Consider the following 18154-nt stretch of genomic DNA (forward strand, 5'->3'; position numbering starts at 1 on the left):
TCTGTTCATGCAGTGTAGTTGTAGCCGTGTCAGTCTGAGGATATTAGAGAAACAAGGAAGGTGAAGTAATATCTTTTATTGGACCAACTTCTGTTGGTGAGAGACAGAGACTTACCAACAGAAGTTGGTCCAATAAAAGCTATCACCTCAGCTTATCTCGCTAGGATCTTGTCACGGGATAAGAAAACTGGTTAAAAGACAGGGAACAAAGGGTAGGAATTAATGGTAAATTTTCAGAATGGAGAGGTGTAACTGGTGGTGTTCCCCAAGGGTCAGTCTTAGGACCAATCCTATTCAACTTCTTCATAAATAATCTGGAGAAAGGGGTAAAAAGTGAGGTGGAAAAGTTTGCAGATGATACTAAACTGCTCAAGATAGTTAAAACCAAATCAGACTGTGAAGAACTTCAAAAAGATCTCACAAAACCAAGTGATTGGGCAACAAAAGGCAAATGAAATTTAATGTGGGTAAATGTAAAGTTATGCATATTGGGAAAGATAACCCCAACTATACATACAATATGATGGGAGCTAATTTAGGTGCAACGAATCAGGAAAAAGATCTTGGAGTCATTGTGGATAGTTCTCTGAAGACATCCACGCAGTGTGCAGCGGCAGTCAAAAAAGCAAACAGGATGTTAGGAATCATTAAAAAGGGGACAGAGAATAAGACAGAGAATATCTTATTGCCCTTATATAAATCCATGGTACACCCACATCTTGAATACTGGTCTCCTCACCTCAAAAAAGATATCCTGGCATTAGAAAAGTTTCAGAGAAGGGGAACTAAAATGATTAGGGGTTTGAAATGGGTCCCATATGAGGAGAGATTAAAGAGACTATGACTTTTCAGCTTGGAAAAGAGGAGACTAAGGGGGGATGTGACAGACATATATAAAATCATGAGTGAGGTGGAGAAAGTGAATAAGGGAAAGTTATTTACTTGTTTCCATAATATAAGAACTAGGGGCCACCAAATGAAATTAATGGGCAGCAGGTTTAAAACAAATAAGAGGAAGTTTTTCTTCACACAGCGCACAGTCAACTTGTGGAACTCCTTACCTGAGGAGGTTGTGAAGGCTGGGACTATAACAGGGTTTAAAGGAGAACTGGATAAATTCATGAAGGTTAAGTCCATTAATGGCTATTAGCCAGGATGGGTAAGGAATGGTGTCCCTAGCTTCTGCTTGTCAGAGGGTGGTGATGGATGGCAGGAGAGAGATCACTTGATCATTACCTGTTAGGTTCACTCCCTCTGGGGCACCTGGCATTGGCCATTGTTGGTAGACAGGATACTGGGCTGGATGGACCTTTGGTCTGACCCAGTACGGCCATTCTTATGTTCAGATTTTCAAGGTTATGTTCATTACCATAAGGCTAGAAACAAATTTTTGTTTGAAGTGACCACTTAGATTCGGCAGTACAATTATGTGGCAAAGGGTGCAGAATCCCCCAAAACAGAGGGTGCAGGCTATAAGCATCTAAAACTTTGGGGGGTTGCTCAAGCACACTCTGTGTACCTTAGAAAGATGACCCATACTAAATTGTTGGACTCTGTGCAAAGCCAGCAGACAGCAGGGAAAATCTGAAAATATAAGACAATAAGCCAGGGTGTTAGAGTAGCTGAAACATTTTGTAAGTTATAGACTAAGGAAAACAAAGACAACACAAAAGAAAGCTAAGTGTCTAGAAATAGGGCCAAACAACCAATAAGTTGTCTGAAAAATCACTTAAGAAGAATTTCAGATTGTATTCAAAAGTGTTACATCCTACAACAATGGTAATGACATTTTAATAATGAATAGATCTCCTCTGTACTTTACAATAATGCTATTAACAAATCATAAAAACCAAATCTGCTATAAATTATTCAACTGTTAAACCCCCCCCCATAGAATAAGCAATATATTGATATGAAGAAACATGTAACTGATGACTTTCCCATCACAATTCACGGCTTTGTTAAATATCAATAATAAAGTGAAAAGTAAATTATGAAATATACCAAAGCCAAAATTTGTAAATATACTAAGTGTCTCTAATGTCTTTCTTGATGTACAGCTGCCAATGTCCTCTCTGTATTACGGAGGTCAGAGACACAAATAGCCACAGATCTTCAAGTTTCAGATGTAATGATCTTCATCCTTCATCTAGGTTTGTGGCTAGAAACCTCCTGAACGTTATTCTACCAGAACTTGTCGAATTCATTGCTGAAAACACATAAAAGGTTCTGTACCTTCATCCACTTCTGTTAATCAGAGATCACACACCTTACTTCTCTTCTCTTTCGAGCTTAAACTACTGAAATTCCATTTAATTTTTTGCTTACATGTTTATTTACCATTGCTTACATGTTTATTTCACCAGTTATACAGGGCCAAGCTGTGTTAAAGACCTCTTTCCTGAGCTGTGGTCTGACTGCCATATTGAGCACTCATGCAGTTTATCTTTTAGGAATCCCACTACTGTGGGAGTTTGAGGTCAAAGCTCATGCCTTTCCCAAAAGATGCCTAAAAAGGACACCATTGTTGGTCCTCATAATATTTTATAAAGCACTTCAATCAACAGTTTAAGCTTTTGACTAGCAATAATTAGTCTAACGTGTAATGTTCCACAAGGAATACCTTGAGTCAATCCAGAAACTGAAGCTACTGCAGAATGCAGCTGACCTTTTATTAGTGCTTCATATGGGCAGCACGTAATACTAGCGTTTCTTAGACTTCTGGAAACTCACTGCTTGTCTGCAAGTTTTCAACTGAACTCAAAGGACTTGAGTTCTGACAGTGGTAATCAGAGAGGTGTTTGCCCTGGAAATCCCTTAGTTGAGGCTGGGAGGAGTGGAGGGAGGAAAGAGGAGAGGAAGACAGTCTGCTGGCATCTTATTCTCCATTAGGAGCTCTCATTTGTAGTACTCACTGTCTACCTCTAGATCGCCAGAGCGTGGCATTTGTTAATCCTCCATAAAGCCAATGTTTCCCCTCAGATATTCTTGGATGGAGTAGGGGAAGAATTACAGGATGGGCAAATATGGGATTATAAATACACATCATGATGGGCCCTGATCCTACAAGCCTATGTGTGAGAAGTCTCACCAACTTGAGTATCATAAACTTCATTGTGTCTGCAGGATTGGGTAACAGGGTGAGCAAGTGCTATACTATTGTATGGCTAATTCATTACATATACAGTGAGTTTTTCATTTTGTATTATATTTTTTAATATTGTAAAATTAGGGCCACAGAGAGGTACTTAATAGACAAAAACACTAAGAATGACAGATAGGTAGTAAGTAAAATTATTATGCTGGTTTATAAACTCATCAAGCTTACTACTTAGTAAATTTCAAGTGGATCTGAATTCTTTAAATGTTGTATTAATTTAACAGGGCATCTGTCACTTTTCACACTACATGTTGATGTGAACTGCTCCTCTGTCCTACAAAGAGCATTGTGGAACGCAACTGCATTGTGTCAAGTACTATTTCATTGCCCTGAGATCTTATTTTTGGTGGACATCAGACAATATGTCTCAAATTAATTTGGAGTGTCAATCATCATCTTTTGACAAGCCATTCACACCTCTCTAGTTACTGCAAGATCTACGCAGATTTTAGTGTCAAGACAGCTCTGACATGCACTTGAAGAAGTTCACATCTAGCTGGTATGGATTAAATTCTGTATACACCAAAATCCCCAACGTATGCCTAACCTGCTCGTAATAACTAAATTCACTACTTTCACCTCTAGAAAGTCAGTCACCAGTTTTCTGAGGCTACCAGAAATCACCACCCATCTCTCTATATATATGAATATAAAAGTATTTCTAAATCAAGTAGTTTTTGATGTACTGTCAACTTAGCTCAAAACTTCCATAAAAATACTACCCCAGCATAAGATCATAATGGAAAATTTCAGGGAGACTGATACACATTTCGTAGAGAATTAGGGACAGTCAAAACCAGACTTGTGATAAAAGTTAGCTACCACTTCACCATGGACTGACACCAGCATAATCAATTTAAAAAAAAAATCATGATCAACTACCTGAAAATTGTTATGTAGTTTTAAGAAATGTGGGAAATGTATCTTACAAATAAAATTCAACAAAGCAAGCTAAAATGGAAAATGTAATTCTTAATGACTAGGAAAGAGGATTAAAACCAATTTTGTATTAAATCTTTTATTAAAATTGAGCTATTCTTACATATTTAAAATATTTTATCCAAAAATGACACAATATTTAAGAAAACAATTATATGAAAGCACTTGCATAAAATGTGTAAAATCATTACTGAGCAATATATAGCAATATATACCATGATCCAAAAATGTAGGTCAGGACACTAGAATACCTGAGTTTTCAATAGGCTGGTTTTCCAGATGTCACTGATTCTTACAGTTTTATTTCATAATGTATCTGGTCTCATATAAAGAGCACTTCTTTGGTTGGCAGAAACTGCACTGAAGAGGAAGATCGATCAGAAATATATTCAAGGCTTATCTTCAGAATCTTCTCCCAAGTGAAGATCCACTGTTTGAGATGTCAGGAAGGACTCCCAGGTAGCAAGGCACTTAAAGAAAACAGATACTTATGAATAAGGAATACGGATTTTTGGTAAAACTGGTAGCTAAGGAGAAAACAAGAAAAGACCTATATGTATCTACATCTATATTTACCACAAACTGCTTCTGTGAGGAGTTACAGTGAGTAATAAATATGGTTTCCTAGAGAGATCAATGATATACTGTTAGCCAACATGCTGAGCTACAAATAAATACCACTCCTGGATAATGACAAGCACACACTGCAAACATCACAAGGGTACATATTAGCATAAGGGAAGACATGGTAAGGAGTCTTCCATTAATTACGCTCTTCTTTAATCTCTCACTTTACATACAGGCAAAGATATCTTCCAAACAGACTGCATCAAATTAAAAGGAATGCAACATCAAACTGTCGGTTATAGTTCCTTAGCAATCTCTAAGGATTCATACTTGAGATCTAATATCCTTTCTCAGTTAAATTAAATCAAATCCATTTGTTTCTAAACACAAAGTCATAGATTGTTCTGTGTACTAAAGAATAGAATCAAAGGGAGGAGGAAAAATGTAGCTTTTCTAGGACAAACATATACCTCTCCTGACGGCAAAACATATTTTTAATTTTGCGAATAGTTTTTCATTTTAGGAACCAATGTTATGTATATTGGGGGGAGGGATAGCTCAGTGGTTTGAGCATTGGCCTGTTAAACCCCGAGTTGTGAGTTCAGTCCTTGAGGGGGCCACTTAGGGATCTAGGGCAAAAATTGGTCCTGCTAGTGAAGACAGCGGGCTGGACTCAATAACCTTTCAAGGCCCCTTCCAGTTCTAGGAGATAGGTATATCTCCAATTATTATATTAGCATCAAATTACTTTGATAAATCCTTTTTGGCTCAAGTTGATTTGAATGAATGTCTGTAGCTCAGAACACAAAGTTGCTTGGCACACCATTTTAAATTACAGGTGAATGTTAAGATGTCAGTTCTCAAAGAAAACCTATGATTAATGAGTGTTGTGTGCACTGGCAGTCACCACCCAAAGCTTTCAAACTTTCCAAGTTTCTGTCACCTAGAGTGAGCCCTTACAAAAGGTGCAAACATTCAGTACTGCCACTATGTTGTGGTAGCTTTATCACTTTTGATGCTACAGGAAAACATGAAATTGTGCATGAAATTTAGTTTTCTTACCCAAATATCTGTTAATACAGAAGAGTAACACACCTTAATTACTACTTCCCGTACACAATCTTTTCAAGAAGAATCTGCAAAACTGATACTAAATAAGTCTTCTGAACATCTATAGGGAAAAGCATTTATCATATTAAATACCAAACAGCACGCTCCATTTATTCAAGCTTACTATTAATTCCAATTGCTCTGAAAATGGCATTGTTCCTTGTGTGAAAAACTTTTGGAATAAGCTATTTAAGCTACAGTAGTTTACTATACATGAATAAAATAAAATACATAGCATTCGTTATTGTTTAGCAGAAGTGAAAAGGTCAATAGGTGAAGTTACAGCTTTTGTCTTATCTGACATATTTATAGGAAAAACCTTCAAAGTTTAGCCATGAAAACTCTATTTATTAATAGTGATGTGTCATTGTCACAAAAGCCCTGGATTTCATGATTTTCAGGGTTTTTCTTCTTCTTCTAAAGTGACCAAGTCTTGGTATTCCTGGATACCTGCATTAAAGCAAGTAGGTGGGATGGTGAAAAGGTCACAAGGAATCTTGACAGAAAATCCCAAAGGTCAGGACACAGGGAAGCACAGGAGGACAAAGCAGGGGGATGGATGAATGACAACACAAAGGACCAGAACCATGGAGTCATTAAAAATTAAGGAAACCTGTGCTCAAAAGAATGACATTGTAAGATATAAGGGGTTAGTATCGAAATGCCCCAGAGAGCAACAAAAGAAAATATTTAGAAGCCTTATTCTGTATAGCTCCTTGGTTACTACACAACATGTCAGTGACTCTGTGGTTTGTATTTATTCACAAGGTGGCTGAGATCATCCCTTGTGCTAGAGACCCCTGTGTACAGAGCAGCAAAGAATCCTGTGGCACCTTATAGACTAACAGACGTACAGAGTCCCTCTGATCCTTTTTTGATCATTCCCTGCTGACAAAGTCCCTTACTGATTCCCACTTTTTCAGCGGCAAACAGTAACCCAGTATTTCCATTCTGCAGATAGGCACCTCAAAGTCAAAGGAAGGAGAGGAATGAAACCATTAGATAGGATTTATGTGAAGAGCTGCATTTCTGTGCTGAATGACTAGATTGGGGAAAGGTTTCTTTGAGATGGCGAAAGAGTGCTGAATATGAGGAGAGAAGCAGCAGAAACAGTGCTAAAGGGGAGCAGTTGGTGCCAGTTGATTTATGGGTGGAAATTAAGGTTGGTTTTGACATTCCGTGTAAAGTCCCTAATAAATGGAGTTGTTATAGATTCTCTCTCTCTCTCTCTCTCTCTCTCCCATAAACAATATGACAGCAGCTGAGAATATCTGAGATACTTGAGTTGGAGGCTTCCCCTTGGTGTAAAATGACCAGGGGCTGGCTACTTGCTGGGTGCTTTCCAATGATGATCCTAGATTCTGGGATTTGTTTCCTCACCTTGGTTTACCAGTGCCAAGACTGGCTTATCTTCATGGAATGTTGCAAGGCACATCTATTTTCCTAAACTTTTTCTGGGGATTGAGAGGGATGCTCAGTCAGGATGTGTGCTGAATGCTATTTACTGAAGTCTTTTTTGATACTAGATCACTGCTTTTTGAATTGTGCTTTAGATTTTGTCCATGCGACTAAAGACTTCACATTACATACATCTGAGTAACTTAAATAAAAAATAGCAGCGTGGTTGGAAGATAAGAGTGACATCGCATTACCACTCCAAACTGAGACAAAACGTTTTTAAACTAATTCACACTACATTTGTTCTTTTATTTATTTATTTATTTTTTTAACAGAATCAGTCCACTAAAGTTTTTTCAAGCAAAGATGTAAAGATCTTTTAGTAATGTATGCGGTTCAATTTTTAATTTATTCTCATTTATGTAACAAAAATTCATTTCCCAAAATATAGCAATTACTGTGGCTCATTTTGTTGTCAGACATCACTGTGGTGCTACAGTTGACAAGATTTATAACTAACCAACACAAAACTAGGTCTCTATGCCTTAGGCTCATGCTTTTTATACTGTGAAAAATGAACTACATAAAATCACATTACTTTAAAAATATGTACTTTAACCATTCTTCTAGACTTATTTTATTTAGTTCTTCTGGTAGAGAGAAAAAGGAGATTCTAAATAAAGGATCATCAACAGGTTTCAACCAGGAAGACAAAAAAAATGTTAATAGGAAATTTAATTTGTACATATAAGGCTTGTCATTTCGAAGGCAATTATTCATAAAACTACTGTAGATCAAAGCAAAAAGCTAAATATGCAAAAATGAAGGAACAAGATCTTAAGTAACACTACTTTATCTAAAGCTAAAATGAATGTGTATTTCATTAGAGCACTACTGAGTTACATATTTATACTGAATTATTTTTAGCAGTAACACTGAAAAGGTCTCCATACTGCACAGTTGCATGTCTACTTCACGATAAAATATAAAAACAGAATGCACAATAATAATGGCAAGAGCAGCATGAAGTATTTAAAGATGCATAATTGTTTCCATTCCCATTCCCCCTATTTTCAGTGGCTAATGACATTCTTAAAAAATCATTTTTGGGGGGTGATGTTTTCTAGGCTGAGTTTCTATTTCTTTTTATAAAGGCTTGAATGTGTACAGTTGAGCGTTTCTTGAGCACAAAAAAAGAGTGAGGGAGACGGAGGGGTAGGAAAAAGCCACTTCCTATTATAAAGAAAAGAGCTTTGCTTTTAATTCCTATAGCTGAAATGACTGGAGGTTGGAAGGTGAAATCTGCCATCCAAATTGCCCTCTTACAGGAGAGTATTCTGTCTTCTGGAGGAAAACAGATTTTGATTTAACCAAGTTTGGAAAGTTAAAAAAAAAAATTCACAAAGCATTTGTTAAGCTTATAAAGTGGAAGCTCCTAAGGTCAGATGTGAAGTGCATGCATGTGCAGCTAACATAGCTATGCAAGGATATGACCAGCTAAATGTGTGAATATGAAGACGTTCAGGGTGCACTTACAAATCAATCCATTTTTCAAAGGTTTTTCCTATGAAGAGGAGGTTGAATAAAGTTTTGGAGTTGGAGAGAAGAAGTTACTTTGTTAGGTATGTGGCTTTTTTGGCCCATTTTTGCATGTGTGTGAGTGTACAGCATATCAGGTTGTGGACAGAAACTTTTTTATAAATTTGAATCAATAAATAAGAGATTAGCACAGAAAATTACTTAAATTCTTCAAGAAGAGCAAGCAATGTTGGTACTGGTAAGGATCTCACTATCCTATCAATGATAAACTAGCTCTGCTTCTGACTAATCTGCAAAGGCTGAACAGGATTACAGTAGTTTGACACATGAAAAAAGTAAAATTAGCAGCTATCTTTTAAAAGAAAGGCTCATTTGTGCAGAAAGAAAAATATTTTTCTCCCAGTGCCAAAATTAATTAAATATCACTTCATTGTACGTTATGAAAGGAATTCTACCTCCACTCAGTGGAGAGTCCAACACACACACTGGAAAACACAAGCTCTGGGCTGTACAGTCATTTGGTTCCACAAAGCCTACGTTTTTCTGGCCTTCAGATTTTGTTGCAAAGCTCAGCCATTTTACTTAGGCTTTTCCAGAAGAAATGGGTTACCAAGGCTCTTTTTCTTTTGATGGTAGAAGAGAGTGTCAGTTTTGTTAATATGTTTTTAATTTTGTTGGTACTAGACAAGATTGTGAGAAAAAGCATGTGAGGAAAACAACTAGGAGTAATCGCAGTAGTTCTTTGAAGCCAGAGTTCAGTACTTCCAGTTATCTGCTTTGCTTTCACTAAATTGTATCATGTGATCTTTGAATTTTAGATGTCCTAGTAACATAAAATAAAATGTTGTGTAGTGACTTTTTTTGTATCTTGTTTTATTTTACTAAATATAACTTTTTCCAGTATGGCTGTGAAGAACTTTTGTACATACCAGAACAAGAAAATATTTAACTCACACTTCAATCAGCCATAATCAGTTCTAAGCTATAGGTGACTTGCCCAGCTGTAAACTCCACCTTTTGGACATAAAAACAACGTTATCTTTCCAGTATTTTGCAACTGGTCTGCAATGTAATACATGATACCTAGGTGGCTCCAGTGCTCAAGTCAATGGAGATACATATGAGTGCAAGAAATCTGCCTGCATCACTCCAAATGCAGGACCAGGGATCTGTCCACTGATCCCACCTATATAATTTCTTAAAAGAAAAAACAGTGATTTGTTACAATTCAGGAATAAAACTACTGTAATAAAATTTTTTAAATATGTTATAGTTTCAATATCTCCATCAAATGGAGAAAAATCTCTCTACGTTAGACCAGCCATTTTAGTGATGAAAATTTTTAAGTAGTTTACATTTTGTAATTACATATAATGATCTGAGTATTTCATTGCACCACACTTTTTCTTTAGCCAGGACAAACCAACACTCCACAACTAGTAACATCAAAAAAGTGCCAAATGTCAAAAGATTAAGCTCAGGCACTTTTGCTTGGCAACTATCAACCTGCTTAAAGATGAAAGGAAAAGCAAGTTTTGCACTCTTCACTTCAATCATATACTAGACGGCTGTAAGGGTGATTTTATTTTTAAGTTCTTTGTTGGTTTCTGGCATTAGAAATACCCAGTTCTGACTTTCCTGTTTTTGATGAAAGAACTAGGTTCAATGTTTTGAGGACCTGGATGCTGATTGGATTTGGACTTGATATAAATGTTGTATATAATCCCCACCCCCACTCATCTCTAAATAAATTCTTTCAGGCATTATAATGAGGCAGAAAAGGGTATACAAACCATTTCAAAAAATAATTTACAGGTCACCAACAGTGTTGCATTCCTAGGACATCTTCACAGGAGAGGAAAAGTGGCTTACAGATTCCTGTATGCCTGAGATATTCACATGCTCCTCATCGCACCCAAACTTCTCAAACCAATAAAAAAAGAGCTTTGTAAGAAATTACCTAAAAAGCTCTAATTGTTCAGCTGTATCAGTTTGATAGTACTTGATACAGACAGTTTTGTAGAGGCCTCTGATATTTAAATATTTAAATTAAAGTCCTAACTAAACTAAGACCATTTCTTTTCATGACAGAGAATCCAGGGACTGGATCTGTGTCTCAATTTATCTACAAGTTAACAAGATATTCCGTTATGGTTAACATTTGTATATATTCTTGATGTAGTCAGAGGTCACTAGGTGACTGAAAAAGAAGAGGATACCAAAAAACTTTAATGTCTGATTTCAGCAAATACTTTGATCTTAATATATAACAGCAGATCGTCAATGTCCATGCCTCCCACAGACAATATGCTAATTACGTAGACTTGATTATCATGAGTTCTGTCTTTTCAATTACATTCTATTGCAATGATTTGTAATATCAGGACACAGTCATCTATTCAGAATAAGCCACAAAAAGCTCAGAAAAAGGAGATTGCAAAGTATCAAAACTGTATTAATAAAGGAAACAAATGATTTCTTTCCCAATTAACAAATAGTTTATTGGGCTCCAGTACATTTTTCAAAGTAAAAAGAAGCTTTTAAACAAAAAAAACAAACAAAAAAAGACGAAAAAAAATCACAGAAATATCTAGCCTACCAGGATTCTTACAAAATGTACACTGAGAACAATACCATTTTTTATCACGAAGAAGCTTCACAGAACACTCTGCAAACCTTGTCAAGTGTTTTCTAGTTCTCCTTACAAATACATATATAAACTCTCTTTAATCAGAAAGTGTATATACTCGTCAAAGGGGCAATAACAGAGATGATTAGAAACCATACATTTGCTGATAAGTCTTGGGATGACACCATTTGCTTTCTTTCTAGATTAAGGGAGACTTCAGTTATGTAAAGTACCAATGTATCTATTTGTTGTACACCATTATATAAAGGACACAGTTTTAGTAGACTTAATTTATTTTTATTTTTTTTTACAGTGTATATAATGTATTCTCCCTGTAATTTTCCCAAAATTTTATCACCACTATTTTGTGTTGATTTTGTTGCTTGTTTGCAATTTGAATGATATTAGAGATCTTTCCTAGATCATATAGTACTGGGAATACGGTTAATTTTTAAAGATAAAAGAAAAAACAGTTTTCTTTTATACAAAATCATTTACATGAGTGAGAGTTTTCAGGGAAGCATCCTCATGCAGCCCCAGTAAAAGGTTTTCCCAACTGAAACACTATAGCTCACATTGAACAGAAAAAAATATATGTTCAAATTTCTGTGCTTAGTAAAACAAGACTGCCCTCTGTTGATGATGAACTTAGGATCAGCATGCTTGGGCTCAAGTAAAATACATACCATGTATACTGGCCAATTAAACACCAATTTGACAAAAATATTGAATTTGAACTTAACATGTTCAAATGAGGATACAGACAATTATTTTTAAAAACAATGCACTGACTTCTAAGAGGAACGGAAATAAATAAAAAGTGATAAAAATAAAACAAAAAGGTGTGTTTTACCTGTTCATAATAGTGGATATTATTTTCAGCCACACTAAGAAATGCTGTTTTCATATCATGTTGCATGTTTTGTTTCCATCTATCCCAGTCAGCCTTCAGAGCGTTATTGGCACATTCCACTTTATCTTCAAGACTTCCAATCTCTTCCGTAAGCTAAATAAAAATATTCAATAGTTAAAGTTATTTAGAGAAGGTCATTATTTAAAATGTGCTTGAAACCTGGTGGTCATAGCATAGTAAACTGAACAGAATACAAGACCACAGCATAATATTAAACTCAGGATGAAGAAAGTCTTGTGCTTCACTGTTAATTCTGGATTTTATACAAACCAAGTACCTCAATACAATTTTTAAAAGACTAATATGACACAAAATCCAGAAAAGAATGTAACTGTTACCAAAAATAATCTTGTCAATTGCAAAGTTAGTCTTTTGGTATCACATTATTTGCACTTAACAGAAATGGATTTCCTCTCTGCCAAAAAAATGAAAAATACAAAACCACACCCACCACCACCACACCTCTGCGGGATGCAGAATGCAATTATCCAAACTGGAATTTGGCCAGGCCATCTGAGAAAATTGTGCTGAGGTCTTTAATAATATCGCACAGTTGTGATCTGTATTTTCTCTGAAAGACAATTCAGAGGGAAGGCAATGGAACTTTTATGCAGGAACTTTCCACTTTCCTGTATTGCACCTTACAATCTGACTGAGGAACTAATCAGTACGGGAGAAAAAAATATTAAAACAAGGGTCTTTGCTGCAGGCCAGCTTTTCATTTCTTCAGAAGCCTTCTCAGGGAGCCTGGATCTGCAGCCTTCAGGCTGGTGAGCAGATAGTTTCTTCTAATTACTATAGATGCCAAAACTGAGTGTTGAGCCTGGTGAAATATGAGACATTTAATGGGGTAAGGTCCTCTACTTAATGAACCATCTAGCCCTTCCAATAACTGCTCTTACCTTTGTACCTATTGCAATTTCTGAATCAAGCATGATAAATTTGGCTTGCAGCAAATATGGTAACAGATAAATCTTCTACAGTCATGGAGCAAATTAATGTCCTGGGATTGCACAACGACCGTTGGTAATATACACTCTTTTCTGAAGTAACGATTTTTTTTTGTTGTTGGTTTGTTTTTGTTTAAGAGATTAGGTGCAAGTTCTTTTCTTGATAGAAATTTTTTCTGCTGATTCTTCAATCAGCGGAGTGCCAAGAATGAGAAAACTGAACACAGTAACTGGAACTTACTGAAGGAAAACAAATATACAAGTTACCCCAGTAGACCCCTAATGAGCCAATGTTCTATATTTAGACGGAGCACAGGTGAAGATCAGCTCTATAGTGGCTTAGCTGCAATTCTGAAACGCAGCTGTGCTCTAAGGACCTGGGAAAATCAGGCAGAAATATTGCCAATAATGCAGCTGGTAGTTTCAGCCACTACTGGGGAAACTCCACCTCCTTCTGTTCCCTCCATGAGGCAGACCCCATTTATCAGGCATCCTGCATCTCAAACACTCTGACCTGTTCTCAGGTCAAGAGCTCCATTGGTGTAAAGCTGAATAATACCCCTGAAGCTAAGAAGCTCAAAGGGCAAAAGCTCTTGTTAATCTGAACCTCCAAAAGTTTGCAATAACCAGTGATGCCTTTAGATAATTAGGGTTCAACTGTAATTTAACATGCACAGAATGTGTATGAATCAAAATTCAGACCACACCACAGAGTATGGAGAGCTTGAGGTTTGCACCCACTACTCTAAACAAGCCATGAAGGACACTGTTCTGATATAAGTGGTGCCTGCGGCACAGCATACTTCTTTAGAACCTCAGTAAGTGACCCTGTTTGAAACCCTTGCAGACCAAGAGACTGCATCTGCCATCCTGAGACTCTGTGCTATGTCCATGGGTGCAAGCAGCACATGAAAATCTCTTGCTGTAAGAAAAATACTGCCTCTGTAACCAAGCGGAGACAACCTGAATTAGTCAAGCAGCCCACTACCTGGTACATTTCCATTACATAAGACTGTGGAAATTTCTCTTTGCTCCCATATATTTTCAGCATGCACTTCACCAGTTCTTTATGATACAAATGGTTGGGCACAGTATGCACCCTGTTCAAATAATGAACAGCAGTAATTCTACAGACCATCAGCAGCATGACACAAAACACAAGACGACAGTCAGTTAATAGCCTAGCTTCCAAAACTTCAATATGTGGTGAAGCTCAAGGAACCAAAATTACTCTCTTGGCCATACCCTGTATGATCTAATTGTGTTTTTCAAAAATACTAAAGCAGATTGCCTTAAAACCCCTCCCACCTTTTTTTTCCTCTTCAAAATACCACATATTTTTAATTGGTGGTTGCGTTATGGGAAGACAGTTGAATGAACTGGGCAACATACATGAAAAATGAATTTTCTCTCTCAAAAATAGGCTGGGCAGAACTCAATTTTTTATTTGTTTGTTATTTCAAAAGATATCTATTTTTATTTTTAAGCTTTTTTTATTTTTATCAGTCTGAATTTTCACAGTTGAAAGAGATGTCAGATAGTAACTGTTTAATGACAGTAGAAGCTGTATGTAGTGATCTCAAAACGTAAAGCCACAAAGCAGGGAATGCAGAGCTGCGGCTTCATCTCCAGTCCTAGGCATCACAGAACAAACTGGTCCAAACCCATTGTCCCACAGACATCAGCTGGAGTTTTCTTGGTGGAAGACAGAGGCTGTTTATCACACATTGTTCTGAGACATCCTGGTTTCACTGAGGCTGCACTGGGATTGGTGGCACAAATCAGCAAATCTTTAGTCTTTACAATCAGGACTGGTAATAGGAGTGTGCTGGAGGAAGTTGCTGTAGGGTACAAAATAGGGTGCTGAGAGGCCACCCCCCTACCGAGTAGCTCTGGCCCAGGGATGGCAGATGGCCCCCTGCACTCCCAAGCCAGTGAATGAGCGTGGCTGTGACCACAGGGCAGCACGAGGCTCCTTGTGTGGCCAAGGAGCCTGAGGTACCACATCCCTGTGGGAGGCTGCAGTAGTCCTGGATGGGCAGAGCAGAGACCCCCAGCCACAGGGAGGCCAATCCACTACTGAATGGTTCCAGCTCAGGGGGGGCGGATGGCCCCTGCAACTCCCAGCTGGTGAGTGAGTGAATGGGGCCGTGATAGTAGAGTTGCAAAGGGCTTCCTGCCCAGCAGAGGCCACAAGATACCACATACCTGCAGGCACTAGGTGTGGGGGGGAAACTGCACTTGCCAACTCTATTAATGAGCATTTTTTTTTCCATCAATTTGTGTGTATCAGCTGAAAACATGGTTTACTGACAACTAACAATTTAAATAGAATCCTTCCAAAACTATTAGTTTTAAGTGCAGCAGCTTAGGCTGTCCTGGCTATCTGTGGCCACTGATATACCTTTACTTGTGTGGCACTTTCTAGGAACACATGTTGAATATTCTTGCAGTAATGCATATGAAAATAAAATGAGTGTTCTTAAATCAGGTTTGCTAACTTGCATTAGCTAACTTGGGTTAAATCAGCAGTGAAGACACAGAAATTCAACTTTTAACTCGGGTTAGTAGCTCAAGTTCAACCCCAGGCCACTACTAGGCTTTAACTTGAGCTGCTAATCCAAGTTAAAAGCAGAGTTACCATATCTTCACTGGTATTTTAACCTGAGCCAACTAAACACTGGTTAAGAACACACTCTTTTTTTGCAGTGAGGAGATACCATTAGGGCTATCTTCTGCCTCCAGATATGCAGCATACACATCTTCCAGCAAAGTTGATGGGAGAGTTGGAGCTGCAAGTGTGTCAAAGCCAGAATTTAGACCTTAAGGCAGTATGTTCCATTTTATCATTTTGACTATGAAGCTTAGAATCTATTTAAAACATACCAGAAAATAAATCAAGAACCATCACTCACTTTAGCAGATAAATTCTGAAGCCAAACAAGCCAGCCATAACAGTAGAAATCAGGGAATAAAGGCCTGGTCTCTAAACAGTAACATGCACATAGTATGGTGCCGATCTACAAGATACTTACTTGCTGTTACAATTTATCCTCACAATAAAACTTGGTTATGCACATATTTTGTTTTGCCAGCCTTACTGAAGCAAGTATTTTTGATAGCTTAAGTCTCTTACAGAGTGATCCCAGCAGAAAACCATAGAGTTAAATAGACATTTCATTATTCACCAAGAACTCATATTCCAGACTATGACCAGGGGAGAAAGTTTGTTTACTGTACAAAGCAATGGTTACTCCCAACAACAAAGTCTTTATTTGAACTACAAGTTTTAACAGCAAAACCACTCAAGACACTGAAGAATACATAATATACACTCAGCTAACCCAATTATAAAAACACACAATATACCTTTCTTCTGACCCAGCATTTCTCAATAAAATTCATTTTTTTCATTCAAGAGTTGCATGAATTCCTATTTAGCTTTCAGGGTAGCATGTGAATTAGAGAAAATGGTTTATGTTGTATACTAATATTAAACCCTTCTAGCCTGGTATTAAAGTAAAATACACAGCCCAAATACAATAAAGGGAACGTCAGGGTGTTATAAAGCCTGTGTTACTAGTTCAAATCCAGACCTGAACAGTATAACCACAAAGCTATCATTTAATGGTTATTTGATGGTCTAGGCTAAGTAAATTTTTGGTGTCAATTCAGGCCAAACTAACACCTCTTCAAGTAACAAGGTATACTAATTAGCACATTTGTTGGCAATTCCAGGAAAGAGGCCAGGAATTACATAGGTATGAAGACTGAGGTTCTCTCTCCAGAACAAGGCTGAGTTACATTAGAGGGCATGACAGGGACAACTGCCAACATCTGTAAATTCTACAAAAACTAGGATTCTGGAGGACACCAAGTTCCCAGCCAACAGTGGGGATACATGCTCTCTCCTGTGAATTAGAGGTTTTTTTTAAATAATGCAAGTCTTAAGATTTTAGGCCTTGGAAGCTAAATGTATTTTTCAGACGGTTCCTAAAGCTCTGTTCTCCTACGAAAATAGAACTCACACTGAATCCTGTATTTTGTTGCAATGCAATATTGCATCAATGTGTTTTTTCATCATGCAATGAAAAAATTCAAAACATCAGCATAGGTACACGTACTGCAACTGAGCACAGGATGGGACACAGCCATATTATACTATTCCTGTAGGGTACCTCATTCCCTCTGCTCAATCTTGTTCCAACAGGTTTCACATTTTTCTATCCCTACTTCCTCATCCAGTCAAGCACAGTGGCACGCGCTTGTAATGCAAGCTACCTGAGAGGTTCAGACTGGCGGATCACTCAGGGGTTCTGTGCTGCAGTACCCTATGCTGATCAGGTTTCTAGTGCCACTGACATTCTGGCTAGCGGATGGCTGAAGGACTGGCTAGAACAACACAAATGACGTGTTGTGATCGGCGCTCTCTGTGATGGCTGAAGGACCAGGTGATCAAGGTGACTTCCTCATCTAATGCCTCAGTTCCACCTCTTACTGAAAGATGAAACTAAACCCGTTGTGGCTGGTAACTGCCTATTTGCTGGTGGAACACAGAAGCCAACTTTCACGCGGTAAATAAGCACCCCAACTTTCACAGTAAAAATCAAGCTACTCCCATTTCAAAACAAGGCCAAAACAAGCCAATATCTAAGAACTCCAACACTCAATGTGACCAGACTCCCCCAGCGTGAAGTCTGGGACTGTGGTGGGCCTTGTGTGCACCCTTGACTCTCCCCTCTGCTTGCCGCCAGGAGTCGATTAAAAAAAAAAGAAGCCAAAAACTAGCCAACAAGCAACTTACAAGCCAATTAAACCAAAAACGAGCCCAATTTCTGCATTTTTTTTTTGTGGGTTTGGCATGTTTGCAGTGGAACCTTGCAGAGCTACAGCCAGGCTACGAGGGTAGGAAGCTTCCAGATGTTTATAAGCACCCAAAATAGTGTCTA

The 18154-nt window shown here is 37.7% G+C and overlaps 1 protein-coding gene across 1 annotated transcript in view; it reads right to left on the bottom strand.

Annotated features, from left to right (window-relative positions):
- Positions 1-4162: 4162 nt before the first annotated feature.
- The window catches only part of SNX7 (sorting nexin 7), a 56361-nt gene continuing 42369 nt past the window's right edge, over positions 4163-18154 (bottom strand). Inside the window, exons 8-9 of the mRNA XM_050960977.1 lie at positions 12196-12348; positions 4163-4569 (exon numbers count right to left, since the gene is read on the bottom strand). Of these exons, the coding sequence (XP_050816934.1) occupies positions 4489-4569; positions 12196-12348 (234 nt within the window). The 3' untranslated portion in view covers positions 4163-4488. The remainder of the gene's footprint in view (positions 4570-12195; positions 12349-18154) is intronic.

This window comes from Gopherus flavomarginatus, chromosome 7 (assembly GCF_025201925.1).
Source record: "Gopherus flavomarginatus isolate rGopFla2 chromosome 7, rGopFla2.mat.asm, whole genome shotgun sequence".
NCBI classification, from domain to species: domain Eukaryota; kingdom Metazoa; phylum Chordata; order Testudines; family Testudinidae; genus Gopherus; species Gopherus flavomarginatus.